The 14,602-nt window shown below is 52.6% G+C and overlaps 1 protein-coding gene across 4 annotated transcripts; it reads right to left on the bottom strand.

The window, feature by feature from the left end:
• Positions 1 to 647: 647 nt before the first annotated feature.
• On the bottom strand, positions 648 to 10,960 carry IL34 (interleukin 34). 4 transcript variants are annotated; one of them, XM_019535590.1, is made up of 7 exons: positions 8,537 to 10,960; positions 7,395 to 7,498; positions 6,827 to 6,904; positions 5,784 to 5,957; positions 4,427 to 4,542; positions 2,714 to 2,851; positions 2,513 to 2,620 (listed from the first exon to the last, which is right to left on the bottom strand). In XM_019535590.1, the coding sequence occupies exons 2-7, from the start codon at positions 7,464 to 7,466 to the stop codon at positions 2,605 to 2,607; spliced, it is 594 nt and encodes a 197-aa protein (XP_019391135.1). In that variant the 5' UTR covers positions 7,467 to 7,498; positions 8,537 to 10,960; the 3' UTR covers positions 2,513 to 2,604. The 4 variants fall into 4 exon arrangements, with proteins under 4 accessions (XP_019391136.1, XP_019391135.1, XP_019391134.1 ...); XM_019535589.1 differs by having other exon boundaries at positions 8,255 to 10,960; XM_019535591.1 differs by lacking the exons at positions 2,714 to 2,851; positions 4,427 to 4,542 and adding an exon at positions 648 to 2,121 and having other exon boundaries at positions 2,478 to 2,620; positions 8,255 to 10,952.
• Between the last annotated feature and the right edge of the window lie 3,642 nt (positions 10,961 to 14,602).

Consider the following 14,602-nt stretch of genomic DNA (forward strand, 5'->3'; position numbering starts at 1 on the left):
GAGAGCAATGCCCTGCACATGGGTCCTCATTCTGGCTTGAACTCCTCTATGAAGCAGGAAAAGGTGAGGTTCAGAGCCTGGACAGCTGTGAGGACACAGAGCTCCCCGGCTGTAAACAGCCAGCCTGGAGAAGAGCTCAACACTGAATGGATGTTATTGAAAATCTGAAGCCTGGTGATCCCAGCAGCGTGGAGGAGTTTGGTGGAAGACCTGGAGAATGCAGCATGTCAGACAGGTAAAAGAGGCACAGCCCTCACTGGCTTTATTATTGCTGCGGCTGACTAAAAACTGGAATTTCTGCCCCAACCCATGGAAACTTCTGATCATTTTCCAGTGGGGTTTTTGTGCAGATGTGTGGTGAAAGGGCTCCCTCATCTAAATGATTTCTCTTGGGAAAGTACTTCACTGTCTATGAAGATACAGCAACTGGTCACAGGGGAGGACTGGGGATGTCTCTTGCTATTCAGTCTGTACAGTCTTCTACTGGACATTTTGTCCCAGCTCAAAAACTGTCCACCCTGTGACAGAGAACAGAAAAACAGCCCCTGGGTTGCCAATCCAGGGGAAGAGAGGAGGAGATAGAGCATCAGAGCGTTTTCCAGGCCCCCCAGGTTATGAGATACTCCAGCTGCATCAATCTGGCAATCTCAGTGCTCTGTATTGGCTTTTTATTGATTTTTAGTATTTTTTGAGCCTTTAGCAGGCAGCTTTTCAACTGTATCTGCAACCACAAGTGTAGGAAACGTACATTTTAATGAAAGCTGAGACCCCTGGTGTTGGAGCTTTAGGGAAAAGGCAAAATATCACAAGACTCGCGATATATCAGAGCAGTTGGCAACACTGAAAAAAGAACAACAGAGTGATATCACTGAGGATGGAAACGAGACAATTCGCCCAGGGAGACATACATCCTGCTGTCTAAGCTCAACCTGAAACCAAGTCAGAGAACAGACAGGACAGCCCCAGACCTTGGCCTCAGCTTAAGGTGCTTAGTTACAACAGTGACAGGCACTTCAGAAATCAGGTTAGACAGAGGAACGGGCAACACGCATGATGCTTGCTGGAGGTTTATGGTTCCTGCACCAACTGGCTCACTCCAAAGTGGAGTGCAACAGAACAAGCTGTAGGAAAAGTCACTGTTGGTCACTGCTGCCACTGCCAGTTGCACTTACCATCACAGGCCTTTGCCCAGCCACACGCCCCAGCACTAGGGAGGAATGGGAGGCATTGCTGTGCATGGTCCCTCACATAAGATGTCCAAGACAACATGTTTTATTCCTGCCTTGGATTGATAACACCTTTTTCAAGGACAGTGCCAAGTCATTTTCTCCTTCCTTGGTGGGATAAGGCTGAGCAGTGACATTTGAAATACAGTGGCTCTATATGAAGTGTGTGGATCTTGGCATATTCCTGATACAACCCAGTCACCAGCATTCTCCAGGGTGCATCCAGTAGGGGTTCAGCATCCCTTAGCAGCTCTCTCTGCTGTTGCAGCCCTAACCAAATACGTGTTCTGGAGGTGTGATGCAGCTGGCCTTCCTTATTCAAGATGGGGAAGAGAGTGTGCACACACATCACTGCCAGGCCATGTCAGACCCTCTTCTCAGAACCATGGAGCCTCACATGGATGACTAACTCACTTCTGGGACAAGCCTTAAAAATGAAACAAGTTGCCATTGCTATTGTAGAGCTGTTCCTCAGGGACCTATTGTGGCAAATATAAAGAGGGGTTGCCATTAGCTGCTCACAAGAGAAAGAAGAGATGGATTTGTTTTAGTCATGTCAGGAGAAGCTGCTCCCTTCCCAGACTTCTCAGGACCAGTGAAATGTCCCACGCCCTTCATGTGGCACTAGTGGATAAAGTTCTTCACACCTCTCCTTCACTCTCAATTTTTGTTGAGATGGCAAATCAATGCTCTGACTGTAACACATCTTGGATTGAGCTTTGGAACATGCTGGCTTCATCAGGGTCCTGGGGACATACAAGAGCCACAGCACTACATAGAAGCTGGGACCGTGGAGCATGAAAGAGAGGGCCAGAGACGCTATGGAAACCAAAGAAGCCACAGAGAGGTAAAGGAGATGGTAATGCTCCCACTGCGATGTTAGGCACAATCCCATCTACCTGCAGCATGAGAGACAGGAGGTATTTGTTACCGATATACAAAACAGGCAACTCAAAGCTCTCAGGCTGGGTCACCAGCTCTTCTCAAGTTCTGAGTAACCCCAGTTTCTATATGTTTCTTCTGCACAGCTCACAGAGCAATGAACACAATGTCACAGGCAGCCTTTAATGTACAAAAGCCCCTTCAGACCTCTCAGATATGCTCCCCTGGGTGACCTTCACTGTGCAAGTAATGCTTGCTCTCCAAAGCTCCCAGCCAGAATTACCCATCTCTACCTCACCCCCTTACCCTGTTACCCAGCAGACTAGGAGCCATCTCTGCTCCTTCCAAGTTTTTGTTCTTGGTCACTACTTACATGGAGTGCTGTATAGCATCCTCATGACCTTGATGCAGTTATCCAGCAGCGCTTTGGGTCTCACAGGCTTCCTGTTGCTCCCTGCCTCAGCATCATGAATCCTCTTCACCAGGTCAGCAACAACTACATCCATATCCCCCTGCAGAAACAATAGTCTAGGGGGTTAACCAGCAGCCACCAGCACCTGACAGACCCTCACTCCATGCTCTGCTCTGACTTGCTTTCTACTCACCCATAACCTGAATAATGCGGCTCTCCACCCCAGTCCCAGACGTCTTGTCTAGAGCAGGCTGTAAAGATGTAGTTGTGAACTGAGCAGTCAGGCTGGGCAGTTGAAAGAGAACCCCCACAATTAAAGCAGAAATAACACCTGCCGTAAAAAGCATCAAGAATAAAAATGCTCCAGGTCTGGCTGATGTAGCCAGAGAGCAACTCAAGCTGGGTGAAGAAGTACAAGTAGACATGATGCAGTCTGTTCAGAACCTGGGGAGTGGCCTGATTAATTAACAAGATTATATTCCAGTGTTGAAGAAAGGTGCCTGCCAGGGATGTATAAACTCCAAGATAATGTCTTTGGTATCACATGTGAGCATGGTCTTGTTAAAGACCATTCTGGAAAGGATTCCAAGAAAAACAGACCAAAAACTATCACTGAGCAAGCAGGGTTTGGACCCAGAAAGGACACAAGGGATCATCATGATGAGAAAAGACTGAGAATGGGAACCACTGTTATAGCTCTGCTTTGTCGACTTCACTAAGGCTTCTGATTTGGTGGGGCATGATAAGTCATGGCTAATGATGCTTGAGAAAGATGTCCCGCTACTCTTAGTTGACCTGCTGTGGGAGCTCTGTCTGAATCAGAAATCAGCTATAAAAGTGGCAGGAGTAAGATCAGAGTGGCTTGTATCCACGGGAGGTGGAGGGCAAGGATGCCTAGTATTGTCTTACCTATGCAACAATCAAGCTGAGGTGGCAATAAGGAAAGTACAGAAAGGTCTTAGAGGAGGCCTTAAGATAGCTGGAAGATTAATAAATAATTTGAGGTATACAGGTAATGAAGTCTAGGATTGCCTTATTATCTGAGGAACTACAGGATTTGGTTAGCAGATTGCATACATTCGGACAAATGTATGGACTGTCTATTAATATCTTGAAGACAATGGCCATAAGAAAAGAAGAACAAAACCTAAGGATTCTGGTGAATAGGAAAGAGCTAGAGCAAGTTAACTTGTTTGTGTATCTGGGCTCAGTCACTAGTCAAAATGGTGCATGTTAACAGGATATACAAAGAATATTAGGCTTAGCAAGAACAGCCCTGGAAAACTTACCAGGATCAGGGAGAAAAGAGGGGCTGTCTTCAAAACAAAAGGCAGATTTTGTATGGTCAGCAGTCATAAGTGGCTGTGAATGTTGGATCCTTAAAAATGGAGAAATTAAGAGTTCAACTGAAAACTATTGAGAATTGCACGGATACCAAATAATGTAATGACAATGAGAAGTTTGGTATGACAGGGTATCACATCAACACCATGAAGAGAGAGAAGTTAAAATTCTTTGGACAAGCGATCAGAGAAGAATGAGACTGCCCAGAAAAAACAATTGTGTGTGTGGGTGTGGAAGAAAGGAAAGGAAAACAAAGAACATGAATAAAGGAAGTAGAGTAGATGGAATAGGGGATCAATCAGACAGCATGGTTAGAAAGGACTACACAAGTACGGGGAGAGCTGATTTACTGTGTCACCAACTCTCAAATCAAGGAAAGTTCAATAACAATAATAATTTGAACAAAATCCAGAAGCATAAAAGTGGAATTTGTCCAGGCCCCTGAGAGAAATTCCCTAACTCTCATGGAAAGTCTCAAGAATTGTATATGATAGTAAGTGATCAAAACTTTCATTTAGCTGAAAGAGCAAGTTGTTTCACTGGGAGGAAGATTGGCACCTACCCAGTCATTAGGCTGCCACAACCCCGACTTCTCTTTGGCCCCAACCCCAGTGCGGTTAATTCAGTCGAAGGTGGGGGAAAGGCAAGCTGTTGAGGTCCTGACAGCTGGTAAAGCTCCTGTAAGGCTTGCACATGAAAGAGTCAAGTTTGCAGTCTCCCAGCCCCTACTGCCCTCCCTACACTGTTTGTAAGAGAGCCTAGAAAAGAAAAAAAACCCAGCAAGCTGCACTGGCCAGGAATCAAACACAGGCCTCCCATATGGCAGGAAAGAATTCTATCATTGACCCACCAATGCTCCAGCTCTTCACTGTACTCTTCTCCATTCATCTCCCTGTTCAGATCCCTCTCCCTTTCCCATCCAGCTAGAAAGAGAACATCTGTGCAACCACATCAGCACAAGGGGCCAGGCCAGCTCTGGGGTGAGGCACCCACAGGAGGGAAAGTAGCTGCTGGCAGGGCAGCAGCAGCACCTATGCACTGGCAGCTCTGCCCACATCTGCAGCTGCCTGCTGCCCTGTGGCCCCAAGCCCCATCACCCCTGGGAGCCTACTGCACTCCCGCCCTAAGCAGAACCTGATGAAAACCCACCCTGCAATGTCGCAGGTGACACAGGCCGAGCACCCTGGCAGAGGGGGCCAAGCAGCCAGCATCTTCTGCCAGGGTCATATCACTGGCACTGGGCAGTGTCTCCAGGCACTCAGCCTCTTGGGAGGGCGCTGGCAGCTGCCTGCCTACCTCTCTTGCCTCCAATTCAGTAGCTGGCTGCCTGGGTAGGGCTGCACTGTACTGCATCTGCCAGGCAGCACAGGGACAGGCCTCCTCAACACCATATGGCCATTGAAAGGCACCCTGGCTTGGTGCATCGCAGAGGAGCCCCATGTTGCTAGGTAAGGTTGGACCTTGGGCCTCGGCTCCCGATGAAACCAGAGCCCTTGCTCTGAGCCTGCTAGGCTGCGCACTACATCCTTATGTCTGTTGCTCTTTGTCACTGATTTCCCAGCTGCCGCTCCCCACCCCTAACTCTCCCATCACTCCACCAATGCTGTCTTCCCGGCCAGGTACACAGCACCCAACATCCCATTCCCTGGGCCCGCTGCACAGACCCACTCAGTAGAGCCAAGGGGGGCATCACTCACCCGCTGCATGGCTGCCTGGCATCAGGACCCCCCTGGCAGCTCATCCACAGCACAGTGCCTGCCAGAGTCAGCTCTGCTCTCACTTTGCTTCCCTGGCACCGAGGCCTCTCATGATGGGCATTTGGAAAGTAGCAGTGACACAGAGCTGTGTGAGATAAGGGACCACTCCTAGGGGCTGTGTGTGTGTGTGTATGAGTGCCTGCTAGTGGTCAGCATCCCCACCTGCTTGTACTTCTCGTACTCCGCACCCAGGCCCTCAAGAAGGTCACAGAGCTCCTGTGTGTAGCTCCAGGACGGGTGTTGCTCTGGCAGCACGTCACGGATCTTCAGCACCACTTGGGAGCTCACATGGAACCACAGGTACCGCAGTGATGGCTCTGTGATGGCCTCGTCTCGCTGGGGAGCAAAGAGTCAGCCTGGCAAGGGAGTGTGAGCATGGCCGCCTGGGAGAAGCTGCTTGGACTCCACCAGCCCCTGGAGAGCCCAGCACCCAATGTGCCTCCCAGCCACAGACAAGGCCATGCCTCTTCCATTGCACCTGCTACCAGCTGTTCTCCCAGCCAACACCCCAGGGCCACCAGTCCAGACCCCAGCACTCCCTGGGATCAGTGCCCTGCTTTCCAGCTTGTCTACCTGACTCATGCTTAGCCCCCTCAACTCCAGGAGAACCCAGTTCCAGCTTTTGCACCTGCCCCCTGCTCACTGCCTGCAAGCACATTGGGAAAATCAGAACTGGATCATACAATCCCTGCAATTTACTTAATGCATGATCAAATTTTTCCTAACCCAGATCTGGTATTTCCAAGGTACCTCTCATCCCTATGTCCAGCTTTGGCAGCTGGCTCTGCTGTGTGAAATAAGGACAACCAGCCCCCTGATTACACAACTCTAGAGATTGGGGCTAGTAAACAGTTGTTCATTCCCCACCCAGATGCAGTAAGAATCAGGTAGAACAGCTAGTTTCAGAAATACCCAATGCAGAGCCTAGGAGTGCACAGCATGCCTACACCAGGGTGGCCTGGCATCTCACAGACTTTCTTGACACTTGTGCGAGCTCTGCTTGCCCAGGTCTGGCATGGGTAGATCTATCAGCCATGATCATGTAATGCGGCCCGGACTATGCCTGGAATGGGCTTCCCCCAGGTCAGAGGCTTTAAAAAAGCCCAAAGGTGGCAGCAGTGCTGCACCCAGGGAGGTGTTGACACTCAATGACAAACAGCACAAAGACAGAAAAGGCATCTGGGAAGCAGTAGCTGACTTCTCACCAGCCTGCTGACATTGGATGTCCTGAGCACCTCTTCATATTGCACAGTCACGGTGTAGTTGAGGGGGAAATAGTACTTCTGGAAAGGCAAACAAAGACATGACTGTAGTGGCAGAGAGTACTGCTCTCCCCTCCCTGCCTCCCTGGGTTGGGGCAGTTGACCTAGTGATGATCCTCCCTGAATCCAAATCTGCAGCCATGAAATCATGTGCCAGGTGTCCCTGTGCTGCATGTGGTGCTCAGGAGGGTAAGCACTGACTGGTGGGTGGGCATCAGGGGAACTACTGGGTGCTGAGCACCTCGGAAAGCAAGGCACATACTCAAGAGCCAGGCCATGGATTTCTGAGGCGAGCGCCGGGCTGCAGGTTCTAATACTCGTGGCTGCTGCATTTACTAGAATGCAAGACACCCAGTAACAGCTCTAGCGACAGGCCAGGCTCCCTGGCAGCCAGCAAGGGTTCAGGCACAAGCAGGACCAGGGGCCGTCCCCAGCAGGAGAGGCAGGAGCAAGGTGACAAAAGCACACACCAAGTACCCCACTGCAGCATGACCCTGAGGGAAAGACTGACCATGTAGTAGAGCCGTTCCTTGTACTTCAGCTTGTCCTGCAGAATCCCTACGATCTCACACTCCTTCTGCATTACAGCCTCCAGCCCCAAGACAGCCAGGACATCTGCCAAGCAGCCCCCAAGGGGAAACAAGAGGCGTCACTCTCTGTGCTGGCCCAGCCCAGGGCATTCCCTCGCACAGTCTAGTGCAGGAAAGGCTGAACAGAGCTGGCAATGCAGTGAGGGGGTTTGCAGCAGGGGGCATGTGAGGAAGACGAGGACAAGGAAGAGGCTGTTTTTTGGTGCTGAGAGGCAGCTCTTCCTTTGCATGCAGGTGTGGGTGTTGGGGAGCAAGATATAGGGAATGTTAGGTTTAGAACAGGGAATCAGCAGCCTCCTAGTGGTAGTAAAACCGGCGCTTTCTGTAGGAATTGCTGTGATTGGAAGTGTCCGGCAGAGAGCGCTCATGTACCCCAACCCACATGAAGGCCTCATCAAGTCCCTGTGTAGAACACAGCTGCTGGCCCTGGTGCCTGTGGCTGTTATTTCTTCCGCGCTTCAGACCTGACCTCCATCCCACCCCTAACGCTCCACAAGTGGGGTCGGCAGTGGCTCCACAGTCTCCCTATCTGTTTGTGAGCCCTTGAGCCCAGCACAGCCTCTGCTCCCTGGATGGAGGCTAGATCTGGGTCAGGGAGCTCCCACTGACCCGGAGGCCACAGGGATCAGCTGAAGCATGAGGGTCTACCTGTACAAGGGACTCCAACCACGTTGTAGGGAGGTCATTGGACCTAGTTCAAGCTGCACCAAACCTTGGCAGAAACCATGAATGAGCCCCTCCTTGTTCAGAGAGGAGCACACGGGTGACCCCTTTTACTTACAGATTAAGGATGCGCACAGCGGTCTCATGGCGAAGCTTGTATCCAGTAGTGAGCAGAGCATGTCCAGGCCTACATGGCTACAACTGCACTTTGTTGTGGGGGGGAAGGGGCAGCCCCCAAAACACAAGAAACTCTCCTGTCTCCTCTGCAGGTGACTAAGTTGGGGGAGGCCAGTGCGGGTTCTGGGGATGCCAAGGACTCCCCTGCTTCCTCACTGGAAGCCTGGAAAGCCAATTTCAGAAGCTATTTCTCCTTGCGGCTTAGATTTTTGTGCACACTCACTGCAGCAGAAAACACAAAGGTGGCAGCAGCTTGTTTCATCTCAACTGGCCAAGAGGACAGGCCCAGGCCACAGCACTATGTCTGGGGCTGCACTGGAAGGAAGGAGGCTCTGAAGGTTGAAGGATGTGCCTGGAGTTTGTTGCTATTGTTACCGTCCCTCCGCACTGCGTTTGATTTAACCTGGGATCTGTAACAAGAGATGCAGAGAAAAGCTGCATAGACCCAATGTTACCTAAGAGACAGGAGCAAGGGGACATGAGGGAAAGCAGCTCAGATCAGCGCAAGGTCAGAGGCATGAGGATAAGATCTAAATTCTTAACACCAGTAGATAAGTCTCCCCCACCATGCTCACTCAACACCCCAGCACTGGCTGGATTTCAAAGCCATTGTCAGTTTCCAGGACAGCTTCTTCGACCTGAATTTAAAGACTTTAAAGACTTTAATTTACTGATTAAACTTTTTGCAAATCTCCCAGGTGACTTAAACCAGGTTTCAGTGGGAGCATTTACACATCATTTTAATGCACAGTAGACTATTATACTGCACATTAAAACATCATGTACAAAACTGCAATTATGCTAATGTTCAGTAAAATAGGTTACTGAGCATTAAGGATCACTTAAAAATCATGCACATTCGTTACTCTGCATTAAGGCAGTCTAGTGCACATTTTTTTTGTACCTCACATTGAAGGTACTAAATTTAAAGCACCTTAATGCATGTGTAGTTGCACCCAGTGCGTATCAAAGAAGACCCAAAGGGAAGCTCACATTACACGTACACACATAGACACAGTATCACAGAATGACAGCTTGAAACCACTGCTGTGGTCTGCAGTTGCCTGATCATTTCTGGAACATGCAATCTATATTTCACAGGTCTCCTAACATCTACATTAGGGATGAAATTCCTTTCTTCAATGAGCCTGTGGCTTTCCAAAGTGAATTCTTCATTAACACCTGCAGTAAGAGCAGTTCACAATGAGATTAACCACCCTGGCTCCACTGACAATCCCAGCTGGAAATCCCAAAGCAAGTGAACCTCTCCTGTCGGACTATGCCCATCCCAGTTGGGAGGGCAGAGCATCCCAGGGTCCATCTTCACATCAGTAAGTTAAAATCACTTGCACAAAAGCTAGCACCGCCTGAGTGAGCCTGGCTGGAGGGAGAACAGTACAAAGTACTGACAGACCCACAGTATTATGAGCTCCAGCACATCAGTGCTCTGGTTTTGACCCTCAAGAGACCAGTGAGCACAGAGGGCTGTCACCAGGAGCCACTCCAGCACATGGTGACCAGGCTTAGGCCACAGGCCAGATTAGAAAAAGGCTTCAAAAGGTGGGAGCAACAACAGGGATAGAAACCACTTCACTGGCTGCTGCAGAGCTGGTGCGCACACAGCTCTTCTCATTACCCAGGCCCAATTCTGAAGCTTTCAGCAGGAAGGGGGACAACACTTGCTGACCCTGCAGTCAGAAAGGAAGGCACATCGTTGGGGAACTTGCTCTTGGTGGGAAGTGTAAAAATGAAGGGCCAGTTCCCCTAGGGGTATAAATCAACAGGTCACTGATCTTGACCCGGGCACTTCCAGTTTACACCAGCTAAAGATCTGGCCCCAATAGCAAACTCCCTTGTGGGCACCACCTCCAACAGACACGGCCCACAGCTTTAGCTCCAGCCTACTAGCATCAGGCATGTAAGGGGAAAATGGCTCAAACAACAGTGATGCGATCAGGGTGTAAGGGACCAGGCAGAGGTACTACCTCCCTACCCCCCTCCCGGCATTCTGTGAATGTGCAAAAGGGGCGTGACTTACACGCATGGCCAGAAATGCAGCTCACTGGAGGGCGTGACTTGACTCAGAGGAGACGAAGTACATTCTGCAGCCTCCTCCAAGTCACTTCCCTGCTGCCTCACCTGGGCTCTCAGCCCAGCTCTGACATCAGGTAAGCGCTTCCCCCTGAGAGCAGTTCCCCCTTACTGCAGAAGCACCACTAGCCCTAGGGTGCCCACCCCAGGAGAAGGGCTCCAGTCACACCCCAAATGAGTAGTCTACACAGCAACCGGAACGCCCCAAAATAAGGCCTCTCTCACTCAATAGCTGTAACTGAATCCCACATGCATAGGCGCCAACTTTTATTTTTTCTGGGGGTAGGGAGGAGCCTAAGATGATGCCCCCCTCCACAACCTCTCCCACGGCACAGCTGGAGCAGAGCCATGCAGAGTCTGTGGCAAGGACGGGGGCGGATGCAGGCTGCCTGCTGCAGGCTCGGGGCTCTCTCCACCTTGCCACCCTCCCCCTAGGGAGCTGCGCACTAGTGACATCGCCTTGGCAAGGCAGCAGCGGGGGGCACAACGCCACACCCCCACTCCTGCTGCTGCTGAGCAAGCAGGGGGCACTGTAACATGGTGGTGGGGCTGGCGCAAGGCTCCCAGGGGAAGGGTAGCAGGGCAGGGAGCCCCGAGCCCACAGCAGGCACACTGCATCCACCCCTGCACTGTGCACAAATCTGGGGGATATACACTCCTCACATTCCTCCTTCCCAGAAGTCCATACAGCAGCAGGGAGCCACCCCTCTCCCCCTTCCCCCATCTCCTGGACAAGTTGTCTGTAGCTCTGTCCTGCTTCCTGCCCCAGCCCATGGCCCCAGGTAGTGCCCTAGCTGGGCAGCACCCCCAGGCCCAGCCTCTGCCCCACTTCTTCTCTCACCATGGGGGCCTCAATCTGCCCTGCTCCGCATAGACCTCGCCAATGCCTGGGGCTGTATTCCTGGACACATGCATGTGTGTGCTCCCTATCTCACTCTCTGCAGTCCCTTTCAGGCTGAAACTCTGCCAGCCTACAAGGGGAAACCTGCCGTTTCCTGTGTTTTCCCACAGACTTCTCAATTGTCTAGTCAGTCCCTAGCCAAGGTGGAGTCTTTGTCCAAACCATCCCAAACAAACACCAGTGTAGCTTGTGCTTGAAAATTTCCACTGCTGGAGATACTACAGGCCCTCTCAGGGATTGTGGCTCTCTGCCACTTTAAAGGAGAAGCAGCCCAAGGAGAGCCCTGGGGGACAGGCAGGGTGCAGCTGGGACTGGGCTGCCAGAGAGATGAACCAAGGCAATTAATTAGCAGGTACCTGCAAGCAACCCAAGGGAGTCACCTGACTGGAAGGGGGCAGTGCACTGGGAGAGAGATATAAGGCAGGACCAGAGATAGGGCAGGCAGCCTGACCATGGAGGCTGGGCAGGGACAGAGGATTTTGGAGGTGCCTGTAACTGGGAAGCAAACTATGAGTATGCCAGGCCCTGAGAGCTGGGGAAGCTGAGGTCTAGCAGCTGATTAGGACCCAGGTTGGGTAGTAGTTTTGTTACAGCCAGAACAGCTTGTGTTTGGCTTCAGCTTTGTCTGGCCCCAGGGGAGGACCAGCAGGGTCTAGTGCCTGTGGTTTGGGAGGACTGTTAGGGGTGGCTTGGAGGTCCCAGAGTGCATAGTGGGGTGCAGCAATCACACAGTGCCTGTGGGGGGACAGCTAGCATGCCCAGAGGGGCAATCTTATACAGCCTGTGAGAGGTGATCCCATAGTACCCAGGAGGGATGAAGCAGGCCTCAGAATAGATTGGCCTGGGGACTGGGGCCAGGAAGCCCAGAGCCCAAAGAGGGGCAAGACCTGGATTTAGGGGCCAGAGCGCCAAAGGCCCAGAGCAGGGCAGATCGGTCCTGGGGCCCAGACAGAGAGCTACAGACAGCCCACGGACGCTCAGCAGCCTGAGAGAGGGCATAGACAAGGGCCATGGAAGGCAGACAAAAAACTGGGCAGGCTGAAGCTCGTTTGGTCAGTGTACTAGGACTAGAGGGCTCAGCGAGAGCAAAATGACCAGAGGCCAAGAAGGCCGAAGCCCGACACGGGAACAGTGGCAGGATCTCTCTAGGTCTCTCGGGCAGCCTCCCTCCTTTCCTAATAACAAGATCAAAGGCGGGGTGGGGGAGCAAAGGAGGGAACGGCCCCTCGAGTTAGAGACCAGGCAGGAGCTGTGCGTGCTGTAGCCGCCCCTGGGGCCCGAATCTGTCACTGCTCAGCAACATTATTTACGCTCAAAGACTGTTCTCAAATCCCCCTCTCAGTCTCCCCTGTTTGGGATTAAGCCGGGGTGGACAATTCTTTCGGCTGGAGGGCAACAGTACCTCTGCCCCTTGACAGGTGCCCTGCCCGCTGGCTACCATCTTGGGACTGGGAGTCCTGCCCCCTAACCCCTGACCTTTGCCACCAGAAGTTCCTCCCCTTGCCCACTTTTAAGGGAGGGGGTTGGCATCTTGGAACTGGAATAAAACTAATTATATACTAAAAATAATGCATCTGTTATACATACAGGAAACCCTCGCTATTCGCGGGTTTGGCATTCGTGATTTCAAATATTCACAAATGCCGACCCCACATCTTAAACACACTTAAAGGAGATCTGTGGGAGCTCGGCGCTTGCTGCCGCTGGGCTCCCACCGCCACTGTGCTCCCACCATCGCAGCCATGCCCCCCACAGCCACCAGGGGCACCATGTTCATGAATGCAGATGGCAGTCATCAATGCAGTGCCCTATTTGTGGATTTCACCATTTGCATGGGGCACAAGCACGCATCCCCCCATGAATAGCGAGGGTCTCCTGTATTTTAATTTTATTTAAAAAAAATAATTTTGTCCTGATTTACAGCGTTTGCATAGTGTATATAGAGGTGATTGCATAATAGCTCAAAACAAACTCTTACTCTTGTATATGGTGTGTGGGTGGGTGGGTGTGGCTGTGTATTAGGGAGTGTGTAGGGGGTGTGTGTGTGGGGTTTGAGGGAAGGGGGTAGGATGGGGGGGTGAGTATGGTGGGGTGTGTGGGGGCCCCTCCCACATGCCCCCCATGGTGCACAGCCCCTGCCTCTCACAACAAACAGCAGCAGCAGAGGTTGGCCCTTGGGGTGCTCACGGGCTGCACAGTACGGGGCTCTGGCCAGTTCCAGGATTTGCACGTGGCAGCAGAAAGTGGGGCCAGGCCGCTGGCTCTGTTGCGCAGGGCTCCCTGCATATCGTGTGCAGCTCTCAGGACTTGGCCAGAGTTGTGCATCGCAGGTGGGGGGAGAGGAGTCCCACCTGATGGAGTTGGCAGCCTGGCCCCATTCCCTGTTGACATGTGCAGATCCCAAGACTCCATCAAGAAACGGGGTGCTAGGATGAACCAGCCGGCTCTATTGCACGGGGCTCTGTCAGGCCCAGGAGCTGCACGTGGCAGCACTGAGTGGGAAAGGCTGCCGGCTCCATCGCATGGGGCTTGTGGTGCTACGAGTCCTGGGAGCTGCACAGGAGCTGCACCACGCAGTGAAACCGGGCTGACCTGGGCTCCTGCCCAGCTTCCCCCCACCAGCAGCTGCTTCCCTGCCCACTGCCCAGAGCACTGCAGCAGGGACATGAGGAGCCTGTGGAGGGGAGGGGGCAGCCAAGCAGTTCCCTGGGTGGTGGGAGCAGTGGCCCCACCCCGGAGCTGTGAGCCGGCCGGGCTGGGCACCTCCTGCGCGCAAGGAGGGAATGGTAGTGCACTGCCCTGGGGGAACAAGCAGGACTCCCACCAGGAGCAAAGCAGAGGCAACCAGTGGCTGGGCTGGATGTAATTAATCGGTGGCCAATGAAATCGCCTGGCAGACCAAGTGTTGCCCGCAAACCATATTCCCCTCCTCCCCCCAGATTAAGCAATCCCAATTCTTCCAGCCTTTCCAGACCCCTCCGTAAGGCTGGTGCTGTCTGGATCGTCGTCCACCAAAACCTGCATGTTGCACAGGTAGAGCTTGGATCAGCAGGAGATGCCTTTGCTCCAGGGAAGCCCTGGCTGGAAGCGCTGCCCAGCCGGCGGGTGCTGGGGCCTCCCTCCTACCCTGCTCGCAACCCCTGGCACTGCCCTGGGCCCGGGGCTGCAGCATCGGAGCCCCTAACTCTCGCTAGCACACTTGTGTGAGCCCCCAGGAGCCGGGGGAGGGAAGGGCTATCGGACAGGGAGGACACGGCCCCGGAGCCGGGGGAGCTGCCCCGAGTGCCGGGCCCGCTC

The sequence above is a fragment of the Crocodylus porosus genome, unplaced genomic scaffold (assembly GCF_001723895.1).
Source record: "Crocodylus porosus isolate Cpor-Errol unplaced genomic scaffold, CroPor_comp1, whole genome shotgun sequence".
Taxonomy (NCBI): domain Eukaryota; kingdom Metazoa; phylum Chordata; order Crocodylia; family Crocodylidae; genus Crocodylus; species Crocodylus porosus.

Excerpts from the sequence above, each read along its gene's own strand:
- IL34 (XM_019535589.1), bottom strand. The coding sequence starts at position 8,315 with ATGCTCTGCTCACTACTGGATACAAGCTTCGCCATGAGACCGCTGTGC. Across the intron at positions 6,905-7,394 it reads AGGAACGGCTCTACTACATG|AAGTACTATTTCCCCCTCAA; the intron begins GTCAGTCTTTCC and ends TTGCCTTTCCAG. Across the intron at positions 2,852-4,426 it reads TGTGGCAGCCTAATGACTGG|GTGTTATTTCTGCTTTAATT; the intron begins GTAGGTGCCAAT and ends TTTTTACGGCAG.